The 18,007-nt window shown below is 55.8% G+C and overlaps 3 protein-coding genes across 4 annotated transcripts in view; all 3 read left to right on the forward strand.

Moving 5' to 3' along the window:
• The first annotated feature begins 4,064 nt into the window (after positions 1-4,064).
• Positions 4,065-18,007, forward strand: part of LOC122372653 (heat shock protein Hsp-12.2-like) — a 38,630-nt gene continuing 24,687 nt past the window's right edge. The window contains exon 1 of one of the 2 annotated variants that reach the window (XM_043350159.1): positions 4,065-4,270. The gene's annotated coding sequence lies outside the window, so the exon portion shown is untranslated. Of the gene's footprint in view, positions 4,273-18,007 lie in introns of both variants that reach the window. The other variant, XM_043350150.1, reaches the window with a different exon arrangement.
• LOC122372663 lies at positions 5,499-9,262 on the forward strand. The gene is made up of 2 exons (XM_043350171.1): positions 5,499-5,612; positions 8,126-9,262. Exon 2 carries the CDS (start codon positions 8,459-8,461, stop codon positions 8,825-8,827), a length of 369 nt encoding a protein of 122 aa, XP_043206106.1. The 5' UTR covers positions 5,499-5,612; positions 8,126-8,458; the 3' UTR covers positions 8,828-9,262.
• On the forward strand, positions 11,675-16,417 carry LOC122372977 (uncharacterized protein K02A2.6-like). Its single transcript, XM_043350686.1, has 3 exons — positions 11,675-12,429; positions 12,649-13,244; positions 13,536-16,417. Exons 1-3 carry the CDS (start codon positions 11,675-11,677, stop codon positions 16,415-16,417), a joined length of 4,233 nt encoding a protein of 1,410 aa, XP_043206621.1.

An 18,007-nucleotide genomic window follows, 5' to 3' on the forward strand; every position in this document is an offset into this window, starting at 1 on the left:
GATATAGGAGGGGGCTCTCGCGTTATGGAAAATACCCCAGTCATGTGCGGGTTAATCAGGCTGGATAAATAATAAATGTAGATATAAATCGCGATGTTTTCTGCCCAGGTAAATAACTTTACATGTGTCCGTATGCTTGTAAAAGTGCAACGAAAACGTTTTAATGTAACCGACTAGATATACATTTGTGAACGGATGCGCCTATATAACTATACGGTTAAATTTTAAATCGTTTCTCTCAAAATTAATAATTTTTATCGTTGCGACAACTTTTTTACATCAGTTTTTACTTTTTTATCATAGCTGTCACCTGTCACGCCCTAGTCCATGTTGAAAATGCCGTATTTTGTCAATAACACCACAAGTTCGTAGCCTAAATGGCAGCTGCGTTATAAGTTTGAGGAGATACCTATATAATTTGCGGACTGACGACAAGGGGTGCTCCCCTGCATGGCATTAAACTCCTTCTTTATTGCAATCAGTTAATGATGCTTTCATACTGTTGGGATACAATAGCTACACTATTATTCTATTTGCACCCCCCGGCGCAATTTCCATGGATGCAATCAAAATTGAGGTACTTTCTAATAAAAGTTTAGAAGTTATCATAAATTTGCGGAAGGATGTTTACTGTTTCAGTGAAATATAATGAAAAAAAGGTTTTTCTTTCTAAATATCACTCTGAAAATCACACACGTATCACATGATTTTATAGCCAACGGTTCAAAATACTGCAGAAAAGCTAAGAAAACGCCGTAATATCTTTGATGGCGTAATGAGCCCTGCTGATTGGTTTCGTCGGAGAGCTTGGGCCATAAAATGAATTATCCAGTGGTGAAAATATTGTTTTCTATCACAAAATTATAAACATGCCATTGAATTCGTGGGAATTTTGGTGGGCGCAATTGGTTAGGAGGGCGCAATACACCCACTTTCCCCTACTCTTCTGTGACATTGTCCTTGACCTTTGAGCAGTCTTGTATCGTAAGATGAACCACAAATAGGGACCTGATAAGCCTAAAAACATTTCAAAACATCTTGGAAGCTAGCACGCAAGATGTACGGAAAAGTGCAAAGTTTGAGGTGAATTGTGAGCCTGACCGTGACCTTGACCTTTGATTTTGAGCACATTTTCGGAATTCTCAGATTCTCTTCTTTCGTTTGACGCCCAATTTTGCCGGTTTTATGCATCCTGCCGTCCTCTAGAAATGTGATCCCCTCGTCGATCTGCATTTTAACCCGCGCCCCGCTGGGCTATTCAGCCATACGCGCCCTGCTGGGGGGGGGGGCAGATTCTGCCCCCCCCTGTCTAACTTCCGAACCGATGGTCGTAGAAAGACGGGGAAAACGGCAATCGAAAGCTCTCAACAAGGCGGATCTTAAGAGCCCAAATTCTTTTGCTTAAGTAGGTCAGAGGTCAGGTCAAGGTCAGGTCAAGGGCACAAAATGCCAGTTTCTACAGTATCGGCCTTGCACCGTAGTTGCCAAAGAATGGACTGAGACTGATTGCCCAAAACGTGTTCTTAGACTACCAAGACAATATTCGTTGCATACAATGTCATTCAAAGGTCAAGGTCAAGGTCAGGTCAGGTCAGGTCACCAAAAACAAAATATAGAAAAGGGCATGTGCGACACATGTTTTATGGGTCATTTTACTCATAGAATTCAATAGGCACACTCAATAAGTGATATGGACCACCTCTGGATGAATTTCAGGTCGAGGTCAGGTCAAGGTCAGGTCAAGTGAGGTCAAATTTTGAAGCTGGTTGTTAAGGCCTAAAAAGGTGTCTATCTGATGCAGTTTTTCACGGCGAATCGAATGGTGCTATTTTTGTTTCCGTACGAGGTCTAGAACATCCAAAAAAATCATTTTTCAAAAAAAATTGTGTGTCATGACGTCATAAAATTTTGAATACCTCCCACATTTTTGAACCGATTCTTCCAAAAATTGGTATGTAGGTGCACATAGACCACTTCTCTGACATATATTCCGTTTTTTTCGATACACTCAAAATTTTGGATTTTATAATTATTTTCCCAAAAAAATCACTTTTTTGAAAAAATTTGGGCCGAAATCCAAAATTTTCAAAAACCGAGATAGCCATTTGATGGACAAAGTAGAATCACGTATAACCTTTTTTGTCACGTCTTGATTCCTTTAAAACTGAAGATGTTAGCGGCGTTTGAAATTTTGCCGTTTTTGAGGCGAAAATGGCGAACATGACGTCACTTAAACGTCAATTTCTCAAAAATTGTCCGACGGATTTCGCTCAAATTTGCAGGGAACGTGTCAAATTGATGTATGATAAGGTACTGTAAGGTTGACGTTGCTGGCATAACGCGTTTAGAAGTTATTGGCGAAAAACGGGAGGGGGGCAGATTCTGCCTCCCCCAGCGGGGCGCGGGTTAACATATAGGTCAAGAAAGTCAAGAAAGAAAGAAAGGGGAGGTCAAGAAATTGACGTGACCTTAGGTCATCGATATTAACACGCGCAACGACGGGGGGGGCGGATATCCGCCCCCCTGAGGTTTTTTGCGAATAGCGGGAAAACCGCGGCGCGTAGCGCCGCGACATTTGGTACGACTATTCTCTCATCAATTTTACACATGGTGTGCAAGTTTGAACCCCCTAACTTTTAAGGTCAGGTCACCAGGTCACTTTGAATGACCCAACCTCAAGTTACTTTTTTGCAACTTTGTCACCGTGCCAGAGCTACAGTAGATGTCGGAGGCCTTTGAAAGTCGCAGGATGTTATAAGGTCATTAGCAGCTACAATTTGTGTATCTCGGAATTTTGGTATCGATGACCTAAGGTCAGTTCAATTTCTCGACCTCCCCATTATAAGTCAACGGGGGAAAAATCAACTCCCTGTTTTTACCACTAAAACGGGTCGGAATGGCCCCATAAACCACACATGACCTCATATACGATCAACCTTCACTACCTTGAGGTCTGTTTTGCTGTTGGGCAGCTGTAAGGTCATGTGACGTCATCAAAGGTCACCAGCGGTTTTTTTACAATAACTCCGTACAGGAACAAGATACAGCCGCGCGGATGGTCTCATTGTGTTCAGCTCGTCAAGGCGCATCGAATGATATACATGATGACCTCGAGGTCACGTGACCTGAGGTCAACCTTTGACCTTGACCTTTCGAGGTCATAATATATATATATATATATATATATATATATATATATATATATATATATATATCAATCGATGCAGATTGACGAGAGGATTACGATGATGCCCTTAGTTTGTTCCTATATTGACTAGTTCGAAAGTTATTCGAGAAAAACTCTCCCTATACCTAGCGCCGCCATTTTGACTTTTTTGACCCCTGTGACGTCATCTTTGACCTGACCTGAAAATGACCTTTGTAAAAATTGTAGACCTTGTCCGTGCGTATCCCTTGCCGTTTACCGCTTGTCGCTATCTTGTTTCGTTCTCGAGATCTCAGGGGGGGGCGGTCATCTGCCCCCCCCCCGTCGGTACGAAGTTGGCGCAGACCCCCGTCGGTGCGCGGGTTAAAATTCCGAGATAACGAAAATTGTAGCTACCAACGACCTCATTACAATCCTGCAACTTTCAAAGGACTTCGTCATCTACTGTAGCCCTGGCACGGTGACAAAGCTGCAAAAAGTGATTTGAGGTTGGGTCATTTGAAGTGACCTGGTGACTCGACCTTGAAAGATAGAGATCTAAACTTGCACACAATGTGTAAAACTGATGGGGAAAAGACCATGCAAAATTTAGCTTGTTCCGCTATTTACGAAAAAGCTCAGGGAAGGGAATATACCCCCCCCCCTCCCTCCGTCGGTGCACGGGGACATTGAACACAGGCGGGTGCCGGTAAGTCGGCACCTGCTCGGCACGATGGGCCGAGTGCGGGAGAAGCCTATTCAGCATTCACCCATTCCATATTTAACCTGACGCACGGCTGACGGCATCCTGGAACTTTGAAAGCAGCTGCTGCATCCTCTGACCTGCCCACCCGTTCGACACGTCATCCCTCCTCTAATTCGGGCGCGCATCCTTGGCTGCACGGCGGCTCTGGCCGCGGGGCACACACGGTGGCGGCGGCGCGTCGATGACGACACTGGCGCTGCCCGGCGTCGAGAGCGACGCGTGACTCAGCTCGCGGCGTCGAACGCTCCCGTTCCGTCCTGCCGACGGTGAGCCGGCGGCGGGCGCCGCCAGTCCGCGGTCAGACGGCGCTGGAAGGCAGCAGGGACGGTGCCGCCAGCTGCGGGTCCTCGTGACACCAGGTGAGGGCGCGCGCTGGGCGTGCCTGGAGATGTCAAACACATTCCGATTGGGTGTGCGACGAGTGCTCCGAATGATGTGTTGTAGGGACGAGTCTGTACTATGCATGCCGCACAACTCGTGTCGGATTATCGTAATCGTGGTTAAACGGGTTTTATAGTTTGCCTCCACGCTTATGTCCTTATGCGTATGTTTCCATGGAATGCATTTGTGTGTGTGTGTGTGTTTTTTTTTTTTTAATTGCACTTACCAATTTTTTGTACTTCAAAGCAAAGTTTCCGCAGAGGTTTTGTTGAAATTATTGAAATTGTTTTAAAATTATTTGAAATTATTGAAAAAAAATTGAAAAAATATTGAAAAACATGCTTTTTAAATGTACGGATGTTATAACTAGACAAATAAGCTAGTCATCGGCATCAGATGCATCGTAAGAAAATCGAAAATATCGCGTGTGGCTACTGTCAATAGCCGCGTTTACATAGGGCTAGTTGCCAGATAGTGGAATTTCCACTAACAGAGGGTTCACAAGAAATACGCCATGGCCAATATCCTGGACGCAATTCGGTGTGCAGACGAAAATATGCATGTGAGTGCTAGAAATTCGTAAATTACATTATTTCATTGACTTTTTTTGTTAAAAACACGTGATGACAAGCTCAACAAATCTATTCATGGTGGCTTACGTGGCAAATTGGCTTTCCTTTGTGGGATAATGCCATTTTCATTAGCTCTACTTTGATTAGCGTATGACAGGTGTTCGTGTAAAATAAGCAATTTTACCTATTTCCTTTATCAGTTTGGTAGCTGAAACAGCTACCAATTTACTTCCACTATGACAGTTTCCAGTAACATATGCTACTGATTGGCTAATATTAGCCAATCAGATCTCTGGAGTTCCCCGCAGTGCGTTACAACTATGACGCGGCAAAGACATATTTGGACATATCATTTCTATGTTGATATGCCTATCTACACTGCATATTGGCCTTGCGTGGATGTCATCAAGTGAAATGTTTTGGCCTAAGGTCAGTGAGACGCTAGTCGCTACTCTTCTATACGCTATGCCCTTTTTCAATATGAAAACGGTGTCGTGTTCTGACTGCAGGCAACTGGTAAGTTTGTGCAGGTCTCACGTAAATAGGGTGTGGGGCGAGAGCGCTCTATTGCTTTTCGATCCAGCAGGCAAGGATTTTTTTTTTTTTTTTTGTAAGGGAGTATAAGTTGAAGTCACAAATTTATTTAAGAGTTAGTACAGTTGTTTTGGTTTAAAAGTTGGTGCATTTGCCTTGTCAAGGGTATGGAACCTCAATATATTGCTAAGTCATATTTCCAGGATGTTGATAGGTACCTATGTTTGGAAAAAGATGTTTTGATAATGTCGAGAAATGTAGCAAGGACATTCCTATCTTCCAATCAGTTGCTCGCTACAGTTTCATGATTTTAAGGTGTGCATGAAATAATGAGAAAAGGTAAAAACAAAAATATGAACAAAAATTTTGTTAATTCATGATGCATGATAGAAAAAGTAATTTTCTTTCGTTGATTAAAGCAAGGCTTGCGACTGAACCATAATGTGCATTGACTGCTGCGCAGTGTCCCAAAACTTGTAGATGTGGGTGGGAAACGACATAGAAATGCAAAAAGCATTTTCCACTCTCACCTCCAGTTTTCAAGCTCAATTTTCCACTCCCAATTCCACCGAGAAGGAGCATTGTAGATAGATTAATGTTTTTGATCATTTTCCCACTATTCTTGGGCCTTACCTGACCGACAATTTTTCACTTTCATCCTTTTTTTTTTGGTCAGCAATTTTCCCCTCTGACACCCAAAATATGATTTTGGTACACTGCAGTGCTCCGAGTACCTACAAAACCAACAGCATGATGAATGGCTGAATTCTGCCCGAGTGGCTGCATTACCTAGTTGTTTTTTCAATTCACCACACTCCTCTGTATTATGCAGGCATGGGAGTTATTTCAGAATTAAAATTAATATTCAATATATCTTGTTTATGAGACTCCTCACGGGCCAGACTGGAAAACATCCATACACTACGCCGGACGCCCGTGAGACCATTTTGCGCCGAAATTTCTGAGTGATTTGCGCCAAAAATTAGGTGCCTATTTGTGCGAAAATCAAGCCCTTTTCATATAAAGCACATGTGCTCATATACTGATCAAGGCTATATCAACCAGGCAGAGTGTTTCGGGGCTTTGTACGCTATCCCATGTTTGAGCGTCCGAATTAGTTTTTATTTCCACGTAAACCCAATACTTCGACGGGAGCCAGCGAGGCCCGGCAGCGGAGCAGCACGTGCTCCGGCACATCAGCCTCTTCTCGGCTCACGGTGCAGAGCGCCGCTGGGCACCGCTTGTCTGGGCACTGCTGGCACGCGGCGGAGTGGAGACAGCCGATTCGGTGCCGTATTGGAGCGAGCGGCCCCGGTGGCCCGCCCTCATCTGGTGCACCGAAATGGCATCCTCTCGGTCCTCTCCGGGGAGAGGGGAGCGGCGGCGTGCTCCCGAGGAGTGGCTTGAATAGTGATTCTGAGCAGTTGTCGCGCCACTGATGCGAGGCCGGACAATGAACCGCCCTGGTCAGCGATCGGGCGTTTGAGGGCAGGGCGGCCGCCAGTTTTGCCAGATCGTCCACGCTCTCATTCCCCTCGATACTGCAGTGGGCAGGAACCCACTGCTATTGCTTAACGACGCTTGGCGACGTTCAACAAGGTTTTCCATGCCTATCTCTACGCCGAAGGTTGAGGCCTCACCTGGGCGGCCGTTCCTCCGCTGAGTAGACTCAGGGCGGCTCGCCAGTTCGAGCACGCGACGACCGGGGCGGGGACGTGTCGTCCCGAAACCTCTCCAGAGCCGCCCGCGGGGTGAATCTGCTGCTAGATTGACCAGCGTACCGCATAAATTCGGTGACTGTCTTTCGCCAAAAATTTATGCGACCGCCCTGCACCGAAAAATTCTTCCGCCGCCATGCGCTGAATTCGGCGCATGCGAAGTTACGCCAGACGTGCGCTTAAATTTTCGGCGCAATCCCGCCACTACGCCGGACATATTCGGCATAACGTGTATTTTTCCAGTCTGGCTCACCGGTATGGATATGGCTGCTGGCAGGCTGTAGCCGGCCTTTGTCAGTAAGGGATTGGCTATGCATGGTTCTGTGCGTACATATGATTTCAGACCAAATTCTGCCCTAGCCCAGTATGCGCGCTTAGAATGTGGAGGGCATGCCAACATGTTCCTCTCAGCGGGGACTATGTCCTTGTGAACCCTTCCATTCAGAAGATTCAGAGCAAATTGATAACATAAATCCTTGGCTGGAGTGGTTGCTGGGGTGCTAAGACTTAAAATATGCGCTAATGTCAGGTGTCAGCCAGTAGCGGCGGAACACCTTCAATTAGGGGGGGGGGGGGCACTGCCGACTTTTGGTCCCAGTCCCATTCTTTCCATGCAACGCCCATAGGGCTAATGTTAAAATGCCAAAGCCAAAGGGGGGCACGGCACGGTGCCCCGGTGCCCTCCTCGTTCCGCCGCCCATGGTGTCAGCTCAAGCTACAGAGCTGCCATTCCAGCTGTTCTAAACCCCATAATAAAGGTGGTATTTCTCCTGACAGCTGAATCCTCTCCAGTGACAGCTGATCCTCGCCATCTGATCCTCCCCAAAGACAGCTGACACTCCCTGGTGGGGGATGACCTTGCCCGGTGGCTGGTGGCAGCGAACCCTTCCCAGTGATAGCTGACCTTCCCCGGTGGGAGGTCACAGCTAACCCCTCCGACGGATCACCCTCCCGGTTCTGAGCCCCGGCGTCACTGCCTCCCATTGACAGACTTTTCTGGCGGCAGCAGAAAAGTACTCCAGCCCAGCAGACTCCAGCCGAGCCGCACCCAGTGACGGCCGACGCCAAGCGGCCGGTCGGCGCTCCAGACGGGCCGCGCCGCCGGCCAGCCCACCGCCAGGCACTGCACCAGTAGCGGCCGCGCCTGCCCGGCCAGTACCCGGGCCGCGCACACTGCGGCTGACGTGCAGCCCGCCGCCGCCGCAGTCGCCGACCCACGGACGGATACACGGCCACCTACGTCCGGCTGGCCGACCAGACCACCCTGACCAGGTCTATCCGCCGACCGGAGCTGGTGCTGCTCCTCAAACACCTGCGGCCCAACACGGCATACTCAGTTCCGATGAGCGCCTGTAACCGAGCCGGCCAGGGTCCTGCCAGCTCGCCCGTCACCGCCACCACAGAGGAGGGAGTGCCGGAGGTGGCGCCGCGTCAGCTGACCTGCCGGGTCGTGTCACCCTCCTCCATCGGTCTCAGCTGCCTGTGGCTGGCCGGCGGCGCGTGCTGGCGGCGCGAGGGCCAGTTCCCGGCCGACCTGGACGTGGCCGAGTTGTGCAGTCTGCTGCCGGTCACAGTCTACCAGCTGTTGGTGAGCGCCCACAGCGCGGCCGGCACCACAGAGTCTACCACCCGGCTGGCCATCCACGCCGCAGACGGAGCAATGATATCTCCGCTGCCGCCGCCAGAAAAGTCTGTCAATGGGAGGCAGTGACGCCGGGGCTCAGAACCGGGAGGGCGATCCGTCGGAGCGGTTAGCTGTGAACTGGCCACAGCCGGGTAGAGCCCACCGTACTCCCGGGACACCTGCTGAATCGTCAGCTGACTAGTGACGTCCTTAACTCCAGAGGTGCTGTCTTGGACGTGGAACCTGCCGCCCAGCTGGTCGGCGCTGACGCCGTCCCTCGTCCAGGTGACAGCCGGCGGCGGTGACGCGGTGGCCGCACAGGTGAATGAGACCGCAGTGTCCACCACCGGCTGCACCGTCTGCTGAACCAGCGACAACAGCAGCCGAGCCGGCAACGCTCCGATCCTGACCTGGGTGGTGGCGAGGTCATCGGTCACGTGACACTGGTACATGCCGGCCACGGACGGGTTGCCGCCGGTCAGCTGCAGAGCCGGCCGGCTGGCGGCGGCGGGCAGACGGCGGCCGTCCTTGAGCCAGATGATGTCGCCGGCTGCCAGGGGCGGCGTCACGTGACAGGTCAGCAGAGCGGGCTGTCTGGTGGTCACCAGCAGCTGACTGGGTTCGATGACAGCGCGGCGTGTCACTGTCACCTCCAGTCGCGTGTTCCGCGCCGCGCTGCCCACCTCCGAGCTCGGCGATCTCGGCATACGCCCGCGTCCCCTGACCTGATCCGGCGTACCACCAGCTGCTGGCCACTGACCTCGACATGACCAGAGTGGAGCAGCGGCGTCAGCTCAGCGCCGCGCACCTGTTGTTGTTGTTGTTGTTGTGGTTCCCTCCAGCCGCGTTACCGCGGTGTAGCCGTGCGGCTCTGGAGGTCCCTCACGGCGGCCGCCAGGGCCGCCACCTCTCCGTCGTCGCGGACGTCTTCCGGGCTCGGGAAAATCGTCCCGTACCTCCGGAGACGCCAGCCCATGAGGGCTGGGCACCGGAAGAAGAGGTGCCGGTACGTGTCGGCCTCCTCCCGGCACACGGTGCACCGGCCCGCCGTACAGTCGGTGTCAGGGCACTGGCGGCAATCGTCGGAAGAGTTCCGTCCAACCCGGTGGAGGTATTGGCGGGAGCCCGACCAGTGGCCCGCGCGGAGTTGGTGGACGTCGACGGCCGACGATCTGTCCCTCGCCGCGACCGGTGGCCGCAGCCGGTTCCCCATCAGGGTCCTGTACCAGCCCTCCGGCCAGGCGGCGGTGGTGCGGTCGCGGGCCAATCTGACGGCCGCACGGTGGGCGGTAGCGACGTCAACCGGGACCGCCGCCTGGGGGAGCGCGGCCGCCTCCTTGGCGATCTGGTCGGCGCGATCGTTACCGTCGACGCCGCGCCGGCGGGCCGGCGCTGCGGGCCACCGTGCGCAGCGTCACACACTGGCGGTGTGGTAGGTGACATCCCATCGTCGCCGCGTCCCATCTCAGAGTGTAAAACATAGTGTTATGCCACTATTATTGATGCTCATGGCTCAGTACGATACAGATAATGGCACATAGATTTAGCATCATCAACTAGGAAAGCATTATTAGTCACCTGTCTTGTCCTCTGTCGACGATTGATCGTGCCACACAGTACAGTCAGTCTTTAAAAGTACCGCCGTATCGGTGCGGTGGATTTCCGACGGAGGAAAGGCTGTTTGATTTTAGAGTAGCCGGACCAGTGGACCTGGGGATGGATAAAGGCTCACTTTGGCTCAGTGACTCTCAACTTTAGCAGCCTTTCCTCGATCGGGCTTGATGGATCCACCGCACCGATGCGCGGTGCTTGGGATGTACATACAGTACATTGGCAAAAGCGTGTAGATACTATTGAGCAGCCTGAACGCCTAAAGAGACCCTCCCACCTTCAAAAAAGTTAATGAATTGGCATAAAAGTGATGTCCAATGGATGAGAGTGAGCAAAAAGGAATATCTACTGGTGTACATTAATTTCCATCGAAAAATATTCAATGTTTTTTTTATAGATATTACACTTATTATTTATTTCCCGGGGCCTACGCTGTTCATACGAAGTCATTGGGAAACAGTTATTTGGTATTTTAAAAGTGCGACCGATGTTGCGCGCAAAGTAGCATATACCACCACTGCTTCTTGAAGATGTTAGGATGTACAAAACTATGGTCCTTTTAAAGAAGATAATGTATTTTACTTGACGAGAATGCTGCAAAAATTCCTCCAATAATAATAACCGGTAATTACTTCTATGATATACGTATGAAGGTACCTATTTTGCAACTGTGTCAAAGCACAAAAGAACAGCATTCTGACAGCTCACTGTGTTATGTTGAAATGGCAAGTTTGGTTAAACTTGGTCAGTGCTGAACTTTGATTTTAATTGCTAATTGTTTTTTCATTTCAGAGTGTTAATGGAAACAGACGACGCTGAGCTGGGGCCGGACGCAGCAGGCGACGGACGCTGTAGTGTGCTGGGCAAAATAGTCCAAGATGCTGGTAGCGGGTGAAATACGCAGCTGCTCGTCGTCTCCAAGAGCGCCGCGGACGCCGTGGACTGCGCCATCAAAGTCGACGGAAAGTCGGTTCCAGCAGCCGACCGTCTCAAACTACTCGGAGCTGTTGTGTTCGGGTATAGGGGGTGTAGACTTGGACCGCCTCTGCGGCCCCACCTCTGTGTGCCTGGGAGCGCCCCTGCCGGCGCTCAGCTGTCCGTGCGCGCCAAGCGGCGTGAGTGGCGCACGGGACGAAAACTGACGCTCGCCATACTTGTTTAGTTTTTGGAAGACTCTCTCGGCCCATTCGCACCGGCAGTAAATAAATCGCGTTTCTCTTAAGCTCTCTCTCACTCGAACCGTGAATTACGAACATAACATGGCGCGGTCAGTAGATGGTTCCGTGCGAGTGATTAGTGTATAGCGCGCCGTGATCTGTGACGATGAGTGACATTGAGAAACTGACGCAGCTGCTCCTGCAGCAGGCGGAGCTGTCGGCGCAGCGGGAGCGAGACTCAGCGCAGCGCGAGGAGCGGCTCACTCAGATGGTGGAGCGACTGGTCGCCGACCGACAGCCACCCGCTACCGTCGCTGCCGACGATGCCTCGGCGGCGACAGCCGCCCGGACGTCGGCTGCCGCCCCGCCCGTGCGCCTGCCTGCTGCTGCAACGCCGGCGCCTCAGCTGTCGTCCTCCACATCCCTGCGCGACTTCGCTGTATGGAGGGAGAAGCTGGACGGGTACATGCTTCTGACCGGCGCGTCCGCGCTGCCCGTCACTGCCCAGAGAGCTGCCCTTCTCAGTCTTCTCGACGAAGATTGGCACCGGGTGCTGCGCTATGGACTGACGATAGCGGACGACTCTCCCCTCTCCGCGGTGGTAGACGCAATGGAGAGTCATCTCCGTAAGCAGCGCAGTGTCCTGGTCGACCGCCGTGCGTTCTACGCCCGTGTCCAGGAGCAGGGCGAGAATTTTGAGGAGTTTCTGTGCGAAGTGAAGGAGCTCGCGGCATTTTGCGACTTTTGCACACACTGTTACGACTCACGCCTGCGTGACAAGATTGTGTGTGGCCTGCGGGACGAGGAGACGGTGAAGCGTCTGTTGGAGGATCCGGGGCTGGACCTCAAGAAGACGGTGGACATCTGCCGTGCGTCAGAGAACGCCCGGGCTACCTGCTCCGACCTCCGCTCACCGACGGCGTCAGTGAGCCGTCTGTCGGCATACCGCCGTTCAAGGTCGCGCGATGCGCGCCCCGCGGCCCAACCCGGCGGGCGTTCCGCGGGTACGGCCGGCGTGCGCCGCCCCCAGGCGCGCCCCGCGGCCCAACCTGGCGGGCGCTCCGCGGGCGCGGCCGGCGCGCGCTGCTGCCGCTGCGGGCGGGCCGCCCACGCAGACCCGGCGGCGTGCCGCGCTACTAGCGCCATCTGCAACTCGTGTGGCCAGCGCGGCCACTTTGCAGTGGTGTGCGCCCAGGTGGCGCGCGAGAGCGCCGCTGCCCCCGCCGAGCGCGCAGCACCGGAGCGCGCGCGGCCCGCGGTGGGGCAGCCGTCAGAGCCGCGCATCTGCCGTGTCATCAGAGACGTCTACGTGAACGGCATCTCGACGCGGCCGACTCCCACTGTGACTGTCCGACTGTCTACGCCGGCTGGTGTGTTCACCGTGCCGGCCCGGGCCGACTCCGGCGCCGAGGCGACAGTCATCGGAGAAGACAGCCTGTCTTCCATCTGCGTGGAACCAGCGCAGTTGGAGCCCTGCATCGGCCAGCCATTTTCAGCAGTAGGGAAACAGCCGCTCACCTGTGTCGGGTCGTTCCGGGCTACTCTGGAGCTGGGCGACCGATCGACCACCGCTGCCGTGTTCGTCATCAGGGAGCTGACTGGCCTGCTACTCAGCTGGTTCGACTGTGTGGCGCTGGGGATTCTGCCGAGGGATTTTCCGGCACAGATCCGGTCCGTCGAGGACGCACCGCGCCCTGCTGATGACGTCACGGCCTCTGTTGACGTCACATCCGCTGGTGACGTCACACCCTCTAATGACGTCACACCGTCTGCACCGCCGGCCGCTGCCGGCTCCGCTCGTAGCGCCAGCGGCCGCTCGGCCCCGTATGAGGCGCCGCGTGACAGGCCCTGTCCGGCCACCGGGACCGAGACGGGCGCGCCGGCGCCGCCGGCCGATGGACCCGGCCCGGCCGCCGGCCTCAGCGGTCCGCTGCCGGCCTGGGACAGCGACTCAGACCCACCGGAGGCGGTCCGTGCAGCTCATGCAGCCGCTCTGGTGGAGTGTTTCCCGCGTGTGTTCGGGCAAGATTCGACTCTTCGAGTCATGGACGGCGGTCCGATGACGATCGAACTCCGGCCCGACGCGTGTCCGACGTCGGTCACCGCTGCGAGACCGATCCCCTTCGCCTGGCGTGCCGAGGTAAAGGCGCAGCTGGACGACCTGCTGGACCGCGGCGTCATCGTCCCTGTGGACTACCCGACGGAATGGTGCCATCCCATTTCGTGCGTGCCGAAGAACCCGTCCGGGTTTCGACTCTGCGTGGACCTGACGGGACTCAACCGGTACGTGAATCGACCCACGTACCCCTGCCGGTCTCCTCACGATGCCGTGACGAGTCTGCCCGCCGGGCACCGGTGGATGTCGACTCTGGACGCCAAGATGGGCTACTTCCAGGTGCCGCTCGCTGAGTCAAGTCAGGACCTCACCTGCTTCATCACGCCGTGGGGCAGGTTCAAGTTCGTCCGCTGTCCGATGGGATGCAGTGCGTCTGGAGACGAGTACAACCGGCGCGGCGATGCCGCGCTCGGCGACATCCCAAACTGTGTCAAGATTGTCGACGACATCCTGGCCGTGGCACAGACGTACCGGCAGCACCTGCAGCAGGTGATCGAAATCCTCCGGCGCTGTGACGACCGAGGAATCACGCTGAACCCGCTGAAGTTCAAGTTCGCCCAGAATGAGGTCAAATTCTGCGGCTACAAGATCACCCCGGCCGGCTACACCACCGACAATGAAAAGGCGCGCGCCATCGCTGATTTCCCGAGACCGGAGAACGTCACCGACCTGCGGTCCTTCATGGGTCTGGTGAATCAGCTGAGCGGCCTCACACCGGAGCTGGCTGGCTCGACTCAGGCCTTCAGAGACCTCCTCAAGTCGCGCCGGGTCTGGCGCTGGACTGAGCAGCACGAGGCAGCGTTTCTGCACACCAAGATTGTGCTGTCGTCACCGCCGGTGATGGCATTCTTCGACCCCCAGCTGCCGACCGTGCTACAGACGGACGCTGCTAAAACCCGAGGACTGGGTTTTGCACTGCTCCAGAGGCACGGAGAGGACTGGCGTGTGGTCCAGTATGGTTCACGGTTCCTGACCGATACCGAGAGCCGATATGCTGTAATCGAGCTGGAGCTGGCTGCTGTACTCTGGGCCTGCAAGAAGTGCCATGTCTACCTGGCTGGCATGCCCCACTTCGACCTGGTGGTCGACCACCGACCGCTGGTGACCATCCTAAACTACAAGCAGCTCAACTCGATCGACAACCCGCGTCTACAGCGGATGAGAGAGAAGTTGTTGGCCTACAGCTTCACCACCAGCTGGCAGAAGGGATCGAGTCACGTGATCCCAGACGCGCTCTCGCGAGCGCCCACCAGCGACCCCGCCGCTGATGACGACGGAGCGGTGGACACCGAGGACGACCCGCTGCACGCCAGCGTCATTGCCGCGCTGCAGGCCTCCGCTCGATCGGAGGAGGGCGCCCAGCTGGCTCCGCTGGTCGACTCCACACTGGAGAGAGTCCGCGCCGCCGCGGAGCGCGACACCGAGTACCAGACTCTCAGCGAGCTGATCCTGGCCGGATTCCCAGAGAACCGGCACGAGACGCCCCCTGCAGTACGAGCGTACTGGGGCGTGCGCCATCAGCTGGCCATCGACGACGGACTGGTGGTCTACGGCGCTCGACTGATCATCCCGTCCGCCCTCCGACGCGGTGTGCTGGAGAAACTCCACGAGTCACACCAGGGCGTTGATAGGACCAAGCGCCGTGCTCGGCTCAGTGTGTACTGGCCGGGCATCGACAAGCAGATTGCTGACACTGTCGCCGCCTGCGCTCAGTGCCGTCAGCGCCTGCCCAGCCACGCCCGGGAGCCGATGTGGCAGGAGGACGGCGCACCGACACGCGTCTTCGAGTCGGTCTCGGCCGACTACTTCTCCGCTGGAGGACGCACGTACCTGGTGTATGTGGACCGCCTGTCCGGGTGGCCGTACGTCACTGTGTGTCCCCGCACCGCCTCGGCGGACCATCTGACGCGGCAGCTCCGACTGATGTTCTCGCAGACGGGCGTCCCGACCGTGTTCCGGTCAGACGGCGGACCCCAGTTTGCATCAGGCACGCTCCGCCGGTTCCTCCAGCGCTGGGACGTACGGCATGAGATGTCGTCACCGCACTACCCGCGCGCTAACGGGCACGCGGAGGCCTGCGTGAAGACAGCGAAGAAGCTGGTGCTGGCTGCGTCCTCATCGGGCCGGCTCGACCAGGACCAACTGGACCGAAGTCTGCTCGAACTCCGTAACACGCCCCGAGCAGACGGACGGTCGCCGGCACAGGTGCTGTTTGGTCACCCGCTTCGCTCTGGTGTTCCCACGCACCACCGCGCCATCGCTCCTGAGTGGCAGCGAGCAGCCGCTGTCTGTGAAGAAAAGGCTGCCGAGCTCCAGGAGCAGGTGGTCAGACGCTACGACGAGAGCACGCGCCGGCTGTCACCGCTCAAGATCGGCAGCCGGGTCGACCTTCAAGACCCCGCCACCGGCCGATGGAACCGGATCGGAGTGATCGTGGGCGTCGGTCAGAGGCGCACGTACCTCGTCAAGACCGCCAGTGGCAGGGTCCTGTGGCGGAACCGCCGCTACCTGCGCCCATACCGGCCCCTTCTGACAGAGCCCACCCCGCCTGTGGCTCCGTCCGCCCCGCGCGCGCCCCAGCGGCCGCCGCCGCCGCCGCCAGAGAGCACCGCGGTCGCCGCCGAGCGGGCGGTCCGACCCGCTGCTAGTGCGCCGGTTGTGTGCCGCTCGCCGCCGGTGCGGTCACCCGAGGTGGAGACGGCCGCCGCCGCTCTCCCGCGTCGTTCTCGACGGCAGCGCCGCGCTCCTGGTCGGCTCCGAGTTCAATGGGGTGCGACCTCGTATGAGGAGTGATTGTGAGACAACGTCGTGGAGTGTTGTGTTTTTGTGTGTTGTTGACGACTGTTGTCTCGAGGGGGGATGTTGTGTTCGGGTATAGGGGGTGTAGACTTGGACCGCCTCTGCGGCCCCACCTCTGTGTGCCTGGGAGCGCCCCTGCCGGCGCTCAGCTGTCCGTGCGCGCCAAGCGGCGTGAGTGGCGCACGGGACGAAAACTGACGCTCGCCATACTTGTTTAGTTTTTGGAAGACTCTCTCGGCCCATTCGCACCGGCAGTAAATAAATCGCGTTTCTCTTAAGCTCTCTCTCACTCGAACCGTGAATTACGAACATAACAGGAGCCACCCCCTCAACCTGCTCCTTCACGTCGGGGCCCATTGCCGCAGTCTCCGCTCCCGAGTGTGCCCCGGATCCAGCAGCTTCGCAAGCTGACAGCGCGGGGCTGGGGACTAGAGGAACGACAGCTCTGCGCTGTAGCGTCTGGATACGTCCGTGGAGTGCTGGTGCACGCGGCCGCCACCTGGCTCCTGGTGACGCCACAATCCCACGTGGAACTTCTCCAGAGGGAGATGCAGGCGGTTACCCGTATATCACCGGCTGCCCCTTGTTTACCCCAGCCCACGCAGTGATGGCGGAGGCCGAACTGATGCCGGTGCCCGCTGGCCGCCCGGCGAGACGTGCTGGTAGCGAAGCTCTTCGCCAAGGCGCACGCGCTCCCCGAGGGCAAGCCCTCAGGACTATCGCGGAAGATGGGCCGCCCAGCCGACTGAAGTCGGTGACGGGCTGGCGTGGGGTGGGGCACGAAACCTGGCGAGCGGCTGGGATCGCCCTGCTGCTCGACCCCCTGGTTGCATGCCAGCGCGCCGCCGTGGGAGGTGGCCGCCTTCCCAGACTTCACCTTCAGGCTGGACATCGGGACACTGCAGCGCGACGCCTCGGCTGATGAACTACACCTGGCGGCACAGCGACACTTGGCCACCCTCCCCAGCAAGCCATCGGGGTATGAACTGACGCATCGGCGGAAGCGGGAGTCCGCAGCGGAGAAGCCTTCGTGGAGTGTACACGGGTGTGGGAAATGAATGCTAAGTGTATCCAAATTGAAGGCACTGCTCTCGAAGGATATAAATACTGAACAGCTTTGGATTGTTTGTATTCCAAATGTTTACTTTCAGGACGAGTACTCCTTGTCATTCGGTCGTCAACTCCTCTCTCCGACGCCGGCTTAGCGCAGGCACGTATAACCTAAAATTTGGCCGGGGGGGGGGGAGCGGAGGAATCCCGTAGAGAGAGCCTCCTACCTACAGAGGGCCCTCTACCCGAGGAGTCAGAGGTGGTCAGACACAGACACTAGCGGCTATTCACAGGAGGCCCCATGTAGTAAATTGAATGACCCTAGGTGGCAGGCGAGTCGGAGAGCCTTGATTGTCCTGACGTGATTTTTTGGGGATTCCCATGAATTTCGTTCGTCTCCGACGTGATTTTGGCCAACGTGGGCCTTCTGCCAGCATGGGCCCTGAAAACCCCTAGGGGGCCGGGGGAGGCGCACCCCGTCCGTCCCCCCTTGGGTACCTACGTCCCCGGTCGGTCCAGCGGCTCCACACGCGC

The sequence above is a fragment of the Amphibalanus amphitrite genome, unplaced genomic scaffold, assembly GCF_019059575.1.
Source record: "Amphibalanus amphitrite isolate SeventyFive unplaced genomic scaffold, NRLGWU_Aamphi_draft 000037F_arrow, whole genome shotgun sequence".
NCBI lineage: Eukaryota > Metazoa > Arthropoda > Thecostraca > Balanomorpha > Balanidae > Amphibalanus > Amphibalanus amphitrite.

What these genes read in the sequence shown, in the direction of transcription:
- LOC122372977 (XM_043350686.1), top strand. Translation starts at nt 11,675, where the DNA reads ATGAGTGACATTGAGAAACTGACGCAGCTGCTCCTGCAGCAGGCGGAG. An exon ending in GACCTCCGCTCACCGACGGC is followed by an intron (nt 12,430 to 12,648) that starts GTCAGTGAGCCG and finishes CCGCGCTACTAG; the next exon opens with CGCCATCTGCAACTCGTGTG. An exon ending in TGTTGACGTCACATCCGCTG is followed by an intron (nt 13,245 to 13,535) that starts GTGACGTCACAC and finishes TGTTCGGGCAAG; the next exon opens with ATTCGACTCTTCGAGTCATG.
- LOC122372663 (XM_043350171.1), top strand. Translation starts at nt 8,459, where the DNA reads ATGAGCGCCTGTAACCGAGCCGGCCAGGGTCCTGCCAGCTCGCCCGTC.